This window comes from Anopheles cruzii, chromosome 2 (genome assembly GCF_943734635.1).
Source record: "Anopheles cruzii chromosome 2, idAnoCruzAS_RS32_06, whole genome shotgun sequence".
Classification (NCBI taxonomy): domain Eukaryota; kingdom Metazoa; phylum Arthropoda; class Insecta; order Diptera; family Culicidae; genus Anopheles; species Anopheles cruzii.
The window spans coordinates 16,096,453-16,109,791 of NC_069144.1; the positions used below are offsets into that span (position 1 = coordinate 16,096,453).

At 47.4% G+C, this 13,339-nt stretch overlaps 6 protein-coding genes across 6 annotated transcripts; 3 read left to right on the plus strand and 3 right to left on the minus strand.

Moving 5' to 3' along the window:
- The first annotated feature begins 3,764 nt into the window (after window positions 1-3,764).
- On the plus strand, window positions 3,765-4,878 carry LOC128278304 (uncharacterized). Its single transcript, XM_053017004.1, has 2 exons — window positions 3,765-4,551; window positions 4,620-4,878. The coding sequence occupies exons 1-2, from the start codon at window positions 3,765-3,767 to the stop codon at window positions 4,802-4,804; spliced, it is 972 nt and encodes a 323-aa protein (XP_052872964.1). The 3' UTR covers window positions 4,805-4,878.
- Window positions 4,874-7,014, minus strand: LOC128278534 (ATP-dependent DNA helicase Q1-like). Its single transcript, XM_053017263.1, has 3 exons — window positions 6,369-7,014; window positions 5,610-6,309; window positions 4,874-5,532 (listed from the first exon to the last, which is right to left on the minus strand). Exons 1-3 carry the CDS (start codon window positions 7,012-7,014, stop codon window positions 4,878-4,880), a joined length of 2,001 nt encoding a protein of 666 aa, XP_052873223.1. The 3' UTR covers window positions 4,874-4,877.
- A 341-nt stretch (window positions 7,015-7,355) lies between these two features.
- On the plus strand, window positions 7,356-8,811 carry LOC128277720 (zinc finger protein 664-like). The gene is made up of 3 exons (XM_053016225.1): window positions 7,356-7,742; window positions 7,804-8,552; window positions 8,615-8,811. Exons 1-3 carry the CDS (start codon window positions 7,617-7,619, stop codon window positions 8,760-8,762), a joined length of 1,023 nt encoding a protein of 340 aa, XP_052872185.1. The 5' UTR covers window positions 7,356-7,616; the 3' UTR covers window positions 8,763-8,811.
- Window positions 7,815-9,485, minus strand: LOC128277721 (UPF0545 protein C22orf39 homolog). The gene is made up of 2 exons (XM_053016226.1): window positions 9,357-9,485; window positions 7,815-9,287 (listed from the first exon to the last, which is right to left on the minus strand). The coding sequence occupies exons 1-2, from the start codon at window positions 9,429-9,431 to the stop codon at window positions 8,892-8,894; spliced, it is 471 nt and encodes a 156-aa protein (XP_052872186.1). The 5' UTR covers window positions 9,432-9,485; the 3' UTR covers window positions 7,815-8,891.
- A 190-nt stretch (window positions 9,486-9,675) lies between these two features.
- LOC128278535 (zinc finger protein 177-like) lies at window positions 9,676-10,859 on the minus strand. Its single transcript, XM_053017264.1, has 3 exons — window positions 10,743-10,859; window positions 9,862-10,652; window positions 9,676-9,799 (listed from the first exon to the last, which is right to left on the minus strand). Exons 1-3 carry the CDS (start codon window positions 10,857-10,859, stop codon window positions 9,676-9,678), a joined length of 1,032 nt encoding a protein of 343 aa, XP_052873224.1.
- A 366-nt stretch (window positions 10,860-11,225) lies between these two features.
- On the plus strand, window positions 11,226-13,301 carry LOC128268322 (recQ-mediated genome instability protein 1-like). Its single transcript, XM_053005379.1, has 3 exons — window positions 11,226-11,514; window positions 11,576-11,678; window positions 11,744-13,301. The coding sequence occupies exons 1-3, from the start codon at window positions 11,226-11,228 to the stop codon at window positions 13,299-13,301; spliced, it is 1,950 nt and encodes a 649-aa protein (XP_052861339.1).
- The last annotated feature ends 38 nt before the right edge of the window (window positions 13,302-13,339 follow it).

Consider the following 13,339-nt stretch of genomic DNA (forward strand, 5'->3'; position numbering starts at 1 on the left):
GCCGGCACGTTTGGTTTTTAAAGCCGATAACTGGATGAAGAATGAAGCGTAACTCCGACAGAAGAGTAATGGATGGCTAAGCTGAACCGATCGTGGGACACTAATTTCCTCTAACAAACGCTCAGTGTTGATCCATGATCGCCCAACTAGGAGAATTGATAAATATTCAAGCAGATGCATGCTGTGCGCTTTCCAACTGACCTTAGAACCCGGAACGCGGAGAGTAGTAGTAGTAGTAGTAGTCTCGATGCAAATATGGCTCCCCCAATCCCCAATTTGTACGACACATTTATATTTCTCTTGCCCAACTTTGAGTCACATACACCGAAAAACCCTAATGGCCTAAGTTGAGACCCGCAGCCACCGGAAATTCCAACTCCCACCGGGAGGTTGCAACGACAACTCGAATCGACTAACGAATTGACTTCTGGAGACCTCTCCGCTGGGGAGAACGAATAGTTGACCAACAGCACCAAATCCGTCCAGCTTCGCCAAATTGTGTGTCGAAAGTGTCAACCGTACCGGTCGGTCGGTGAAAAACAATTTGCCAATTGTCCGGCCTGGCCGGGTGTCGGGGTTGGTGCCAAGAGTTCCCCGGCGCCGATCGGTCGCCGGATGACGTGGCAGGGTGCTTTATTTTAACAATGTCCTGGGCTCCCCATCTCTCTCTTTCTTTGTCGGTCTCTCTTTCTAGCTGCCATCCCACTGGACACTGGACCGGCGAGAGCAAAAATAGCCCGTTAAAAAGGCAAAGCCCTGAAACAATGGCACCGGTGACAGTGTGTCCTTAATCCTGCTGTGTTTCTACACCCAGGGCGTACTGCACGTGCCCTGCACGGTGCATATCCTTTCTGCGGGAAGGAATTCGTAAGGAAATTGTCCGTTTAGGATTTCTCATTCTTTAATATAGCTAGGCGGAGTCAGACGCGTGGAGAACTGTGTCCCCCAGGTTGCATGAATCTGCTTATCCCGTGTGCCTGTCGCCGTATGTGCCTGGTGTGCTGCCGCCCCAAGCACCAGGACTCAAGAACCGTCTCTCACCGTCGGCAGAAACAAGCCATTTTACCTTTTCTTGGATTTCCATTTCGGTCGGACGGTAGGTCGGTCGGTCCGGACGACCGAAACGATGATGCACCCACCGGATTGGGTGCAGCGCACGCGAGGCACGCGGGTTTATCGAATTTAAAACGTCAGTTTCACTTATTCGCTTCTGCAAGTTCTCGAGCTGTCGACTCCAGCCAGTGCCAATTCCCTGCGTCGTCGTTTGCGCCGGGCGAAGCGGGACTCGCTCACACAACTAGAGTGGCCAGTTTTTCCAGTTGCCATCCCACTTGTGTGTATGAATCCTGACCCATTTTTCCTTTTATTTTCCCGTGCTTAACTCCGTCGGTTCCCGGCGGAACTGCCGGTTTTCAGTCGGTGGTTGACCCGAAAATATTCCAAATTGTTTTAAAAATTATCCCGACACGGCCACATAACCTCTGGTGGGATGAATTAGTAATCGAAGCCAAACATGCCAGGAGTCAGGAATATCCGTCACAAAAGTTCAGCGCTCCAACACCATCTAATCGATGCACTTTTCCCGTTTCGTTCTGGACCATCCGCTTTCAAATCGAAGCGATTTTTTGTGAGAGAAGGTCCAGGCAGTGTGCAGCATAAATCGGGGAGCCCGTGGTGCGATTTAGTTCCACATCACCGCTTGACATGCTAAAAATCTTGTCACTTTCTGCGGAAAAATTGAATCTATAATTACGTTTGAACTTAATTGAATATACTCCCAGCGTGTGTCTGGTGCCACTAGTAGTTCCACTTCTCTAGTTTCGAACATGTTCGAGCACTTGGAGGACCAAAAAACCACATTCTCCCTCAAACAATCGATTAATATATGAAAGCCAGCCTTTGTCGCAGGATACTCAAATATTGAGAGAAACACCGAGGCGGTGATGCTCCATTGTCATCGGGAGCATGATCTTCGAGCATATCGAGTCAGATAACGCGCTAGTTCTCTTGTGATGGTTGACCAACGGATGTGTTTAATTTGCATTCACACAAAAGACAGTTTTATTTAATTTTCTCGTTTCATGTACGGACTTCGGATTCGGAAACTATTGGACCGGTAAAATTGGGATGCTGTCAAGCAGCGTTATTAACAGAACACTGGGATTACAATCTCTTGTCCCATAAGCCCTGCAATTCGTCGAGTCTAATGTGGACTAACGTGTCCGAAGCAATTAGAGCCAGATGAATAAACACAGCCTCTCAGTGACTATTCCGAACTATGCTCTTTATGTTTCAATTTTGGGGCTCGTGACGCGTGAGTTTTACGTATGCTTTGTAATAACTAGGCCACGGCATCCAGATGATCAGGTCGTTCGCCGGTGTCATTAATTAGAACCGAATATAAATTTAAATGTCCTATTTATTATGTACCGTTGCAACGCAACGATAGCACATATTTTGCTATTATTGTATTATTCAAATGCCAAGCCATGAGAGCCAAGACGGTAAACCACAAAAACCATTCGCGTGTTTTCCCGAATTTACGCCTTTTCATCTCGTTTTTAGTATATTTACTCGTTTACCTCGTTAATTACTCATTGTTTCAGTACACCTCAACGGAAACTCGGTGAATGAATCGATCGGCTTTTTGTTTGCCCGGAGTCTGACGATCCCGACGAGGAGTGCCCGGGACTGGGACATGGAACTGTAAGGACACCCAATTTTAAAATCGCCATAATTAACTTAACGTTACCAGGTCGGGCAGTCGGCTCCGCATACAGTGCAGTTTGCAGTCGACTGAAATACATAACAACAGGCCATTTCAGCTCATTCGGGTGCATAAGTACGGGTATAGGGTATAAATTTGATTTCCTCCCGGAAGCGCAGGGACCCACCGACCAGCCAAAAACCCACTGAAGCACATAATTGCGGCAATAACGATGATTACTGCTTCGCGTTCGTGGCGGGTGCAATATGGGTGTCATAATTCGGTGGCCGGTGACCACCAATACGCTTGCTTCGAACTCGGAAGGGACCCCACCAAATAAAACTCGAAGCCCGAACCGTCCTTAGCTTTGGTACTATTATGTTTTGTGCAACAATACCTCAAAAGTGCAACAAGTAATGTTTTGTCATTGTTGCGAATTTCTCTTCGAAAGCGTGTCAACAATTGTCCTATCGGCCAAAGGTGCGAAACGCACACGAGCCGAAAGGACATTTTGATTTACAATAAAAAGGAACGCGAGAAAATGGGTCACCGCCATCGGAAACGAAAAAGTGCACAGGCATCGGCTGTTTAATAGGACAGTCACAACGGCTTTAATTGAATAATTGCTTTTTACCATCTTTCAACAGTGCGGTGTTGCGGTGAATAAATCTAGTTAGGCGTTGTACTCGAGATGAAATATGTGAACGTGATGTAAGAGAAATTGGCAACGTTATCTTGCGAGAGTAATCCATTATTGGAAAATAGCTTTTCATTAGATTGTAAAGCTCAGAATAAATACAATGGTTTGTATGTGGTGTAGTTCCTTGGAGGCCAGTGTTTATATGTTAAATATTTTAAACGAACGGAGCAGATAATTAATTTGCCTTCTAGCAAGTTAGAAATGTTTTCTAACAACTTTTTCGAATCCTAGCAGTCAGCGCTATTTTCACTCACGCTTCCGCACTCAGCCAAGCAGTACGCAGCTCACGCAGAGTCGATTGGGAAACGTCAGAAGAGGCCCAAAAATGTAAACAGTTCCCCAATTGTACGTTGTGTGATGGCAAATGCGAGTTCAGCCAAAAAAGCACGCCCCACAATCAATGTGGCGATACACCCGAACTCCGTTACTCCACCAACCAACGGGGGAACCAGTGCGTCCGATGGCGATTATAAGTTCATTTTCTACGACGAGATAGCGCAAATCATGCGCGGTTATGGTGACTGTGAAAAACCACTGCGAGAGTCCGTGATTCTCGTAGAGAAAATAGTGCTCCAGCAACTTAGGGGCATCATGCAGGAAGCGATCGACCATGCGATGTCTCGGCCGAACTCGCCCACGCTTTCGCGGCGTGACTTTGAGTACATCATGCGCAACAATCAGGTGCGCGTGGCCCGAATGCAAAAGTACTTTCGTGACATGGCCATGATGAAGAAGCGCTTGCGAGACATGTACGGCGATCGGTTCTCGCATCTTCATCTCGGGGCCAACTCGGAACCATCCGATGACGACTCGGATCGGGAGGCGCAGGAGAAGAAAGACGAGGAGAAGGTGCGCCGATTGGTTCGTGCCGATCACATCTCGCAATTCCTGTCCGGCAAACAGTACGAGGAGTTTAACTTTGCACGCCGCACTTCCTTCATGCACCGCAACGCGGAAACAATGAAAAGCCGGATGCGAGCGTGGCTCAACATCCCGGAGGATGTGAACATCACGCAGAGCTGTCTGCTAACGTTGGCCTACTTGGCCCACGAAACCATAGCGGTGCTCGTCGACTTCTGTATCCTCACGCGGCTCAACTCTTCCAACCGGATCGTCGAACCCTACAGTCGGATTACTTCATCAGGTGCGTAAGGGTGTGCAAATCAGGCTAAATGGGGTTGCTTTACATTCATGCTTTTTGTCTAACGATAGGAAAGTCCCACAACATGCTCCACCTCTGCCCGGAAGTTACGCAAGGAAGAGGCCTCGACGGAGTGAAACCGATCACGCCCCAGGAAATTCACGAAGCAATGCGGCGACACAGGCAAATGGCTACGAGAAGCTCCGGTCGCTATCGGAATGCTCTCAATTTCAAAGCCCCTTACCTGGCAATGTAACGTACAGCGGACGATACGGAGTATCGAATGTAGATCCGTCGGTTGTCGGAAAAGACTAGCCAATAAATGTTCATTAATCACCATCTATTTCGATAACATCATTATCAACCGTCAAGAAAAGATCATCGTTTTCATCATCTAATGCACTTAGATCCAATTTCTCAGACGCCACCCTGCTGGCACTACTTTTCGCCCTTTTGCTGTTCGGTGCGGTACTATCGGATGTCGATCGTTTCGCGTTGCTCTTTCGTTTAATTGCCGGTTCTTCACTGGATGTACCGTTGGCGGTACCAACTAATAACCTCTGAAGCTCACCGGCACGAACTGACAACGGTTCACCGCTGCCTGGAAGCTTTTTGTTGCCTTTCGTGATGTAGCTGAGGGTGGAGTACGGTGTGTAAACAAAGTCCTCCTTTAGATGATCGTGCAATATCAGAAATGCTACGATCTGCTCCGCCACACCCCGAGTAATGAACGGTGCCGGCGTGTCCGGACGAAGTTTCACCGGTCCTTTGTGCAGCCATGCGTCGACCAACTTCAGGGGGGTTATCTTCGTTTGGTACTGCTCGGCCCGGTCGATAATCTTACATAGGTCCTTCAGATACGGCAGTGCGTCAATCTCCCGCGGAACAGCCGTATCGCGATTGGCACACCGGTCGCACATTTCGTCGCAGTCACTCGGTCCCCACACTGCGGAGAAATGGTGGGCGATAAGTTTCCGCCGGCACCTAGTGGCAAGAGGGAAAAGTATCGCGTTTTAGATCCATCGTCCACACGTAACAGTCCCGATATCGATTGGACTTACTCGCTCGTGTTGATGCAGTATTCTACCATTGAGTACGCATTCTTCAATCCCGTGTACTCCTCGAACATCATCGTCGAGATGCGGAACATGTCGGCAAAGTGGTACAGCAGAATACATTCCGCCCGCTGCCCATCCCGCCCGGCGCGGCCAGTCTCCTGGTAAAAGTTATCCATGCTCTTGCTCAGCGTGTGATGGATCACGAAGCGCACGTCCGGCTTATCGATGCCCATTCCGAATGCGATCGTCGCAACCACCGCCTGCAAACTGTTCGTGACCCATAGATGGTGGATTTGTGTTCGCGTGGCACACTGCAAATTGGCGTGGTATGCTGCCACCTTAAGGCCACGCTCGTTCAGTTCACTGCTTATATCCTCGGCATCCTTTATAGAAAATGTATACACGATGCCGCTTTGCTTACGGAAACGCTTCAACAGTAAGCTGGCCAACAGCTCGTACTGCTCCATCTTGCTCGACGGTTTCTCCAGTACGTGATAGTACAGATTCGGGCGATTGAAGGTTGCCACAAACATCAGCGAGTTCTGGATGCGCAACATTTTCTGCACATCTTCCGTAACTTTTGCCGTTGCCGTTGCCGTGACGCCAAGTAGGGGCACCTTTGGGAACAACTCCTTCAGCACTCCGAGGTACTTGTAGTCCGATCGAAAGTCGTGACCCCACTGTGAACAGCAGTGTACTTCATCTGCGAAGTAAATCTAAACTTTAGCGATCCAAAAGTATGCACAGAAAGCGAACACTTACCGATCGCAAACCGATCAAGATGACCAAATTTATAGCACTTTTGGAGGGCCGACATGAAACGTTTGCTCTTTGCCATCCGCTCCGGTGTCACGTAGAGTAATTTGAGACTAGGTTTCGATGCACTGCTAAAATCTTTGAGCACTCGAGTAACTTCAGACCTTTCGGTGGAACTGCACAGCAGGGTTGCCGAAATGTTTAGCTTCTGGAGAGACCAGATTTGATCTTCCATCAGGGAAATCAATGGTGAGATCACCACCGTCAATCCATCGGTAACGAGGGCCGGTAGTTGGTAGCACAGGCTCTTGCCACCACCGGTAGGCGCCAGCAGTAAAACATCGTGTCCGGAAAGGAGCGCATTGATTGTTTGTAGCTGCTTCGGTCGGAAATCGTTCAAGTGAAAGACCTCCTTCAGAACCTTCCGAACGCTTGCAGACCAGCCAAAGTCTTCCTTTTCCCAATCCTGCAGTGAGATATTCTGCGATTGCTTACGGACGCGCACATGCTGTATGGTTTCTTTCAGTTGCAATAGTTTGACCCGCTGGGATTCCAAACGAGAGAGCTTCTGTTCGACACTTTGCAGTTTTTCGGCGATGTGCTTCTCTTCAGCACATAGCTCTTCTTCGGTTAAAGCTGATAATATATCCATTTCACAAAACGATTTGTTCGATCAGTCCATTTACAAACAGTTGTCCACGCTGTGTTTGACATGTGGCCGTAAACATTTGTTTACCAACAGAGAATGGCGGCCACCAAAGACAGTGGCCAGTCATTTGGGTAGATTTCCATTTAGGTTCGTTGTTACTAATTATTATTTTTACAATTTTGTGTTAATAAGCGAAACAATGCAGATTAAATTCCTCAAGCAAATCTTTGAGTTACCGGCATATTTAAACGGAAATGTGCAAGCACAAGCAATCTGTTACTGTCAAACTGACAACCTCAATTCGGTGAGTCAAACAATAATAACATTTCAGTGCATAGGAAAAACAATACAAGCTGCGAAGTTGCTTCCGAAACAATAAACCTGAAGTACCTGTTCGAAGTGGCATTTAAAAGATGTGTTCTATTGTTCCACGGTATTAGAACGCATCATTGAAACACTAGAGTCAATCTTCTTCATTGAAGCTGCATCTTGTGAGCGGTTCCTGATGTGATAGCAATGTCCACGACCCAACTTCGGATACTTTGCTAGCATAAGAAGCTCCAAACCTATCGAGTACTATTTCGTGCGCAGCAAGATCAGACACCATGAGCAATAGCAACTGCATTTGTCGCCTTTGCATGGCTAAAGGAATGGAGCCCGAATCCGATTTTAAACTTTTAAACCAAAACGAAGATTTGCTGCAAATGATTCGCTCGTTTACCACGGTTGAGGTAAGCACTTTGTGGAATAGCTACGTCCACCTTAACTTAAACTTTATTCATTTTTCGGTAGGTAATTTTAAATGCCAACTGCCAGTACTTCATCTGCTCGGATTGCCACAACGCGTTGCGGGGCTTTCAAGCATTTAGAGAACGCTGTGTTATGAATGACGAAATTTTTCGGCAAAAATATCGCGGCCATTCTGTGCAACCCTCAAATACACCTTGCAACTCTTATGAGTTGAAAGCGATGAGTAGTTCGTTGGAAAGCGATGAGTTCGATAGCGCTCATCAGGTGGAAGAGATAATCATTGAACCTGCCGAGGACACATATCAGGAGGAGTCCGAAGATGACGAATATTCCCCAACGGTCAACCGGCAACAGGCTCCGGCGAAACGGAACAGAAACAAAGCTGTGGCAACGGTTAGCAAAAGCAAGCTTCCGTGTATTCAATGTGGCAAAATGATCGCGCGAAACAATATGAAACAACATCTGTTAACGCACGATCCTGACCGGCCCAAAGTGTTCTGTTCGTACTGCGGGAAATCGTTCAAAGATTCGGCTCGAATGCAGTTACACATAAACAGCAACCACACACTGGAGAAGAAATATCCCTGTGAAATTTGCGGAAAGACGTACCTTCGGCCAAATTCACTACGAGATCACGTAAAAACAAAACACACCAACGACAAACAATACGAGTGCAGCGAATGTGGCCTAATGTTCAACAACTGGGCCAAACGGTGGCACCATTTCAAGAAAGAGCACACAACTGCCAAACCGTTTGCCTGCACCTACTGCGATTGGGCGTTTAAATTCAAGTTCGCTACTGGTTCCGGCAAGTTGCAAGGACACTTTTTATCCATTTCTTTTTCTCTTCCAGGGGGGATTTAACGTTGCACATCCGCAAGCACACAGGAGAGAAGCCCTTCAAATGTGACATCTGTGGAAAGGCCTTCAACAAGAGCTATAACGTCGTGATACATAAGAAATCGCATCGGAACTCCCGTTTGCATATAACTCCCGCTTAATTGTATATCCTTAAGTTAAGAAATACAATCCACACCGTGTGGAACAGATTTTTAGCTACAATGTACGGACGAGCAAGTAAATTTGAATGAATATACTTGTGTTGCTAAAGCTACTCGTACCAGCAAGGATCACATAATCGAGCAAGAAAAACTATCGCTGTCCGCTGTCTGCGGTCCACCGCGCAGTTCTTTGGCTTTCGCAGCGAGATACGATCCTTCATACTCCTTTAGCATATGTTCGGGCAGTGGTTTTGACCAATCTTCGGGTGGTGCCGTGCGTTTGGTCCACACGTTATTGCTGTAGTGGGCCCGCATGCGTTCCTCTCGTCGGCTCGCCTCACTTTGTATCAGCTCCAAAGCACTCTTCGTGTCGGTGGGATTCTTCTCAAAGCGTGTGCAGTTGGCGTAATCCCGCTTCCACTGGTTGCAGTCGATCGATTCACCGTGGATGAAATACTGATGGAATCGCGCTTTGATGCTGGTACAATCGTCGTACTCCTCATTATATAAGTAACACGGTCGTATCTGCCGAACGTGTTGCACAGGTTTAGTGGCTTTCGACCGGCCCCTATAGGAATAGTACCCAATACATACCGACCACAGATTTTTGAACACTTCCTCTTCCTCCGGCGTTTTTGGTTTGATCGTAGCCGCTTCGTGTATGGTCATTTTCGAGCCCTCCCAAGTGAAGCTCACGAAGCAATAACATTGACATTGTTTATTCTTGTGGTGACAGAACAAAGGGCTTGTTTCACGTACGGTTGACAAGTGTGTCTTATTTACGGATTCAAGACTTTCGACTGACAATCCGCGATTCTTTTATTAATATCTGAAAAAATATATTCCAAGCGCAGATATACATATATATACAGTAAATAAGAAACGTGTCACTGAATCTATATCAACAAGCTACCTAACTATGATGGGATTTCTTATGTATAACAACGTTATAGCTTTTACTGAATGTCTTTTTACAGATGTCGCACGAGAAGGGTTTTTCGCCGGTATGGGTCCTAGTGTGGACAGTTAGATCACACCTAAAACGAGATTTAAAAGTCAGAAAAACGGTTCACAATTAAGACTCAAAAACATCCTTTACTTAAACTTGTAAGCCTTGTCACAGTACTGGCAAGCGAAAGGTCTCGCAGTCGTGTGCTCCGCAATGTAGTGATGTCTTTTTTTGGAAAAGTTGGAAAACTTCATGCCACAATCCTTGCACTCGTACCGTGCCTCCACGGAATGTCTTGAAAGTTTGTGCTCTCGCAGCGAGTTCGGCCGAAGGTAGGCCACTCCGCATACATCGCATTCGTATTTTCTTTCGAACGTGTGATGACTGTTTATGTGCACGCTTAGGAGCTGCGAATCCTTAAAAGTTTTTTTACAGTGCGAACAGCTCTTCTTCGGACGGTCCGGATTGTGCGTGGCCAGGTGCTTGTTCATGTTACCGCGCACAATCATCTTTCCACACTGTGGGCACGCAATCATCCGCGGCTTTGTTGGTATTTTCTTTCTTACTGGTTTGTGGTTTTCGACTACCTCTTTTCGGTCGGATTCCGCAGTGCTGATACGTATAGTGCGACTTTGCGACCTACGACTTACACCAGAGAGCATAGATTTGCTGTGCGATCTCCTGCTGGCTTTGCTGTTCGTAGCTGTTTCCGATTGCTCCCATTTCGAGGCAACGCTCTCGTTCAGTTTCACCGTTTCTATTAGTTCTAAGTCCACATCCTTTTCGTCGATGTCACTTGCCGAACACGATTGCCGCAATCGCAGCTTAAATATCTCATTATGTTTTAAACACCGTTCACGATACTCTTGAAATTGCGTCAACAGAACCTCGCAATGCACGCATATGAATATCAAAATATGCTGTATTGGTTCAGCGAATACCTGGAAATGTAGAAAAGAAGATACTTGTAATATGCGCCCGTGAGATAGACCGCCGGGCTCCCTTGAGAGAGATACATTCAATTATCATACCTTCAACGATGTAAATGTTTCAATGCACTGTAGAAGGGGTGTGTTACTTAACTTAAGCTCGTTCAAATCGTCCGGTCCGTCTCTCAGGCACAGTCGGCAGATAGTTAGACTTGGCATGATTCCGAACAGGGCCAGAACAAAACAGATGCCGGAACAAACAAGGTGGTCAATCCGGTGATCGGTAAATGTATACAAACACTTGTGAATTTGCTTAGCTCTTCTTTGACATTTCATGGGATACACACAGGAGGCTTATGAGGAGCACAGAGCGATTTATCAAATTCAAAATATCTAGATTAATTTGAAACCGCTGACAGACGATGACAGATCCAGGAATCAATGTAAACAGTGTTTTCTGAAGCCGGTTAGTCGAAGAACATAACAAACAGCATCGATTACGAACCATTTTGCCGTAAAATTAAATAACCACCTCAATCACTGTGTCCCGGATCCTAGCAAACGAATATTTGAAAACGTACTACAATGATCCAAAACGAGAATAGTCGCATACAGCATGTGAAGCTACGGTTTGCCCGGGAGTTCAACATCAAAGTAATCGACGACTGGCTCACTGGATGTGTATCGTTTTGTTTGGAAGAAAACCCCGGAACGTCCAATGAGGATCTGTTCCAGTTCGCGTTCAGCCAATGGTTGTTGGCGGACCTTAATGAAATCGGGGTGTCGATGCTGCCACCGGGATTTAATGGAAAGACCGAGAAGCAAGTGCTGAATGGCACATTTCCCGTCCAATTGCACCAGTTGATCGACATCGGTAAGAAACGGTTATCTGCGTCGCCGCACTGATCGGCTATGTCTTTGTTTCATTTCGCCAGCCGAGTCTGCTTATGATCAGTGGAGAAACATGCACGATAAAAAATTGGACGAAGCCGACGACGAAGTGCAGATGCGAAAAAGTCAAGCAACTCACACCAAAAAGTATTGAATGAAGCGCCTGTTTTCTTACAAATAGAACATTAATCTAGAACTCTTTCCGTTTAAAGGCGCCGAATGCTAAAGCTTACCCTTACCGATGGAAAACAAACGTTCTGTGCTGTGGAACACAACCCGATCAAGTGTCTCACCACAAAGCTAGCCCCGGGTGTGAAGCTACTTCTAACGGGTCCGCTGCGCAGCGTCAACAGTGTGGTGTTTCTGGAGCCCAAAAATGTGCGTGTCCTCGGTGGTGAACTGGATGTTTTGCTGATCAGTAACGCGTACGAAAACGTGCTTCTTCGAGCTATGAACAAAGCGATAACACAGAATCCCAAGATCGACTACGAAGAAGCGGATGTGGTTGAGAACCGTGGGCGACCTAACAGCTACGGTCACATCAAGCCAATCACGATGGATAGCCACTCGGGACAGACCGAAGGAAAAGCGCACAGGATATCCCCACGGGTCTCTGTTGATGACGCGGACGACGATTCCTTGTTACTGGCTGTCGATCTGGACTCGATAGAAAGGAGCCAACCACGGAGTTCTTTTGGTGCTGGAAGCAAACCAGAGCAAGTGCCGGCCATAAGTACACTGATGGATGATGACGAAATGGATCAGTTGGTGCATCTGATAAACGATCCGTGTGAACCGGAAATCATGAACCATCAAGTGTCCTCGACGAGACATTCGCAATCCTCACCGGTGCAGCCCAAACCGTCCTTGAGACCACCACCGCGTCCCGTGGAAGCGGATGAAGAAGACATAGACATGATGAACATGCTAGAGGATCAGATTCAAAACGAGCTGCGCGGTTTGCAACCACCACCGTTCTTGGAAGAACCGGAAGAACTTGAAGTTCCGCAACAAAAGAGAACTCGTCTGGTCAGCGGTTATCCAGCACCTCCCGTATCAGAGGTACCTTGTGAAACGGCCAATAACACTGCCACACTGTGGGATGCTCGGGGGGCGGAAGAAAATTCGGCGACCATTTCCACCCCGTCCCAGGCCAGTAAAAAATTCGACGATTTCAGCGCTTCGTTTGTGTTCGACGACAGCATGGACTGTTTGGAGTTGCATGATGCACCCAAAACAAGCACACCGCCCATCAGTATCCTCTCCCCAGCCTATCCATTCCGTATCGAGGGAACGAGCTTGAGTACGATCGAACAGATCGCGGCACTCACGGACAGCGAGCGAGCAGGTGCAAGCTTCGTCGTGTACGGGGAAGTGAGTGATGTTATCGAGCCGCCACGCATACGTCAGCATGTATGGCAGTTGGGTCTGATGCTAACGGATCATTCGCTTCCGATGCTGTCGGTTCTGCTGCACACTACCGTGACTCAATCGTTGGTACGCACCGAGCACGATCCTGGTGCGCTGATGCGAATGAATCGAACCGATCGAGAGGGCGCCCTTCAGCTTCTCGACACGATACTGGGCGAACTGAATGAGGTGCTACAGGAAATCAAATGTTTTTGGCGCGTTGTCTACCCGGGGCCAGGTGCTTCCGCGTCCGAACTGCCAACGGTAACGGACACGTACCGAATGAATGATGAACGCGGAGCTATTTTGCTGGACAAGATTGTCAAGGAGAACTGCAGTCAGCTAAGGCAAATGTTGTAGAGTGATCAAGAGTGGCTTTTATAATAATACAGTTGTCC

Excerpts from the sequence above, each read along its gene's own strand:
- LOC128277720 (XM_053016225.1), top strand. The coding sequence starts at position 7,617 with ATGAGCAATAGCAACTGCATTTGTCGCCTTTGCATGGCTAAAGGAATG. Across the intron at positions 7,743-7,803 it reads GCTCGTTTACCACGGTTGAG|GTAATTTTAAATGCCAACTG; the intron begins GTAAGCACTTTG and ends ATTTTTCGGTAG. Across the intron at positions 8,553-8,614 it reads GATTGGGCGTTTAAATTCAA|GGGGGATTTAACGTTGCACA; the intron begins GTTCGCTACTGG and ends TTTCTCTTCCAG.
- LOC128278534 (XM_053017263.1), bottom strand. The coding sequence starts at position 7,014 with ATGGATATATTATCAGCTTTAACCGAAGAAGAGCTATGTGCTGAAGAG. Across the intron at positions 6,310-6,368 it reads TCTTGATCGGTTTGCGATCG|ATGAAGTACACTGCTGTTCA; the intron begins GTAAGTGTTCGC and ends TTTACTTCGCAG. Across the intron at positions 5,533-5,609 it reads TACTGCATCAACACGAGCGA|GTGCCGGCGGAAACTTATCG; the intron begins GTAAGTCCAATC and ends TCTTGCCACTAG.
- LOC128278535 (XM_053017264.1), bottom strand. The coding sequence starts at position 10,859 with ATGCCAAGTCTAACTATCTGCCGACTGTGCCTGAGAGACGGACCGGAC. Across the intron at positions 10,653-10,742 it reads AAACATTTACATCGTTGAAG|GTATTCGCTGAACCAATACA; the intron begins GTATGATAATTG and ends CTACATTTCCAG. Across the intron at positions 9,800-9,861 it reads GACAAGGCTTACAAGTTTAA|GTGTGATCTAACTGTCCACA; the intron begins GTAAAGGATGTT and ends ATCTCGTTTTAG.
- LOC128277721 (XM_053016226.1), bottom strand. The coding sequence starts at position 9,431 with ATGACCATACACGAAGCGGCTACGATCAAACCAAAAACGCCGGAGGAA. Across the intron at positions 9,288-9,356 it reads TGTTCAAAAATCTGTGGTCG|ATACGACCGTGTTACTTATA; the intron begins GTATGTATTGGG and ends CACGTTCGGCAG.
- LOC128278304 (XM_053017004.1), top strand. The coding sequence starts at position 3,765 with ATGGCAAATGCGAGTTCAGCCAAAAAAGCACGCCCCACAATCAATGTG. Across the intron at positions 4,552-4,619 it reads CAGTCGGATTACTTCATCAG|GAAAGTCCCACAACATGCTC; the intron begins GTGCGTAAGGGT and ends GTCTAACGATAG.
- LOC128268322 (XM_053005379.1), top strand. The coding sequence starts at position 11,226 with ATGATCCAAAACGAGAATAGTCGCATACAGCATGTGAAGCTACGGTTT. Across the intron at positions 11,515-11,575 it reads GCACCAGTTGATCGACATCG|CCGAGTCTGCTTATGATCAG; the intron begins GTAAGAAACGGT and ends TCATTTCGCCAG. Across the intron at positions 11,679-11,743 it reads CAAGCAACTCACACCAAAAA|GCGCCGAATGCTAAAGCTTA; the intron begins GTATTGAATGAA and ends TTCCGTTTAAAG.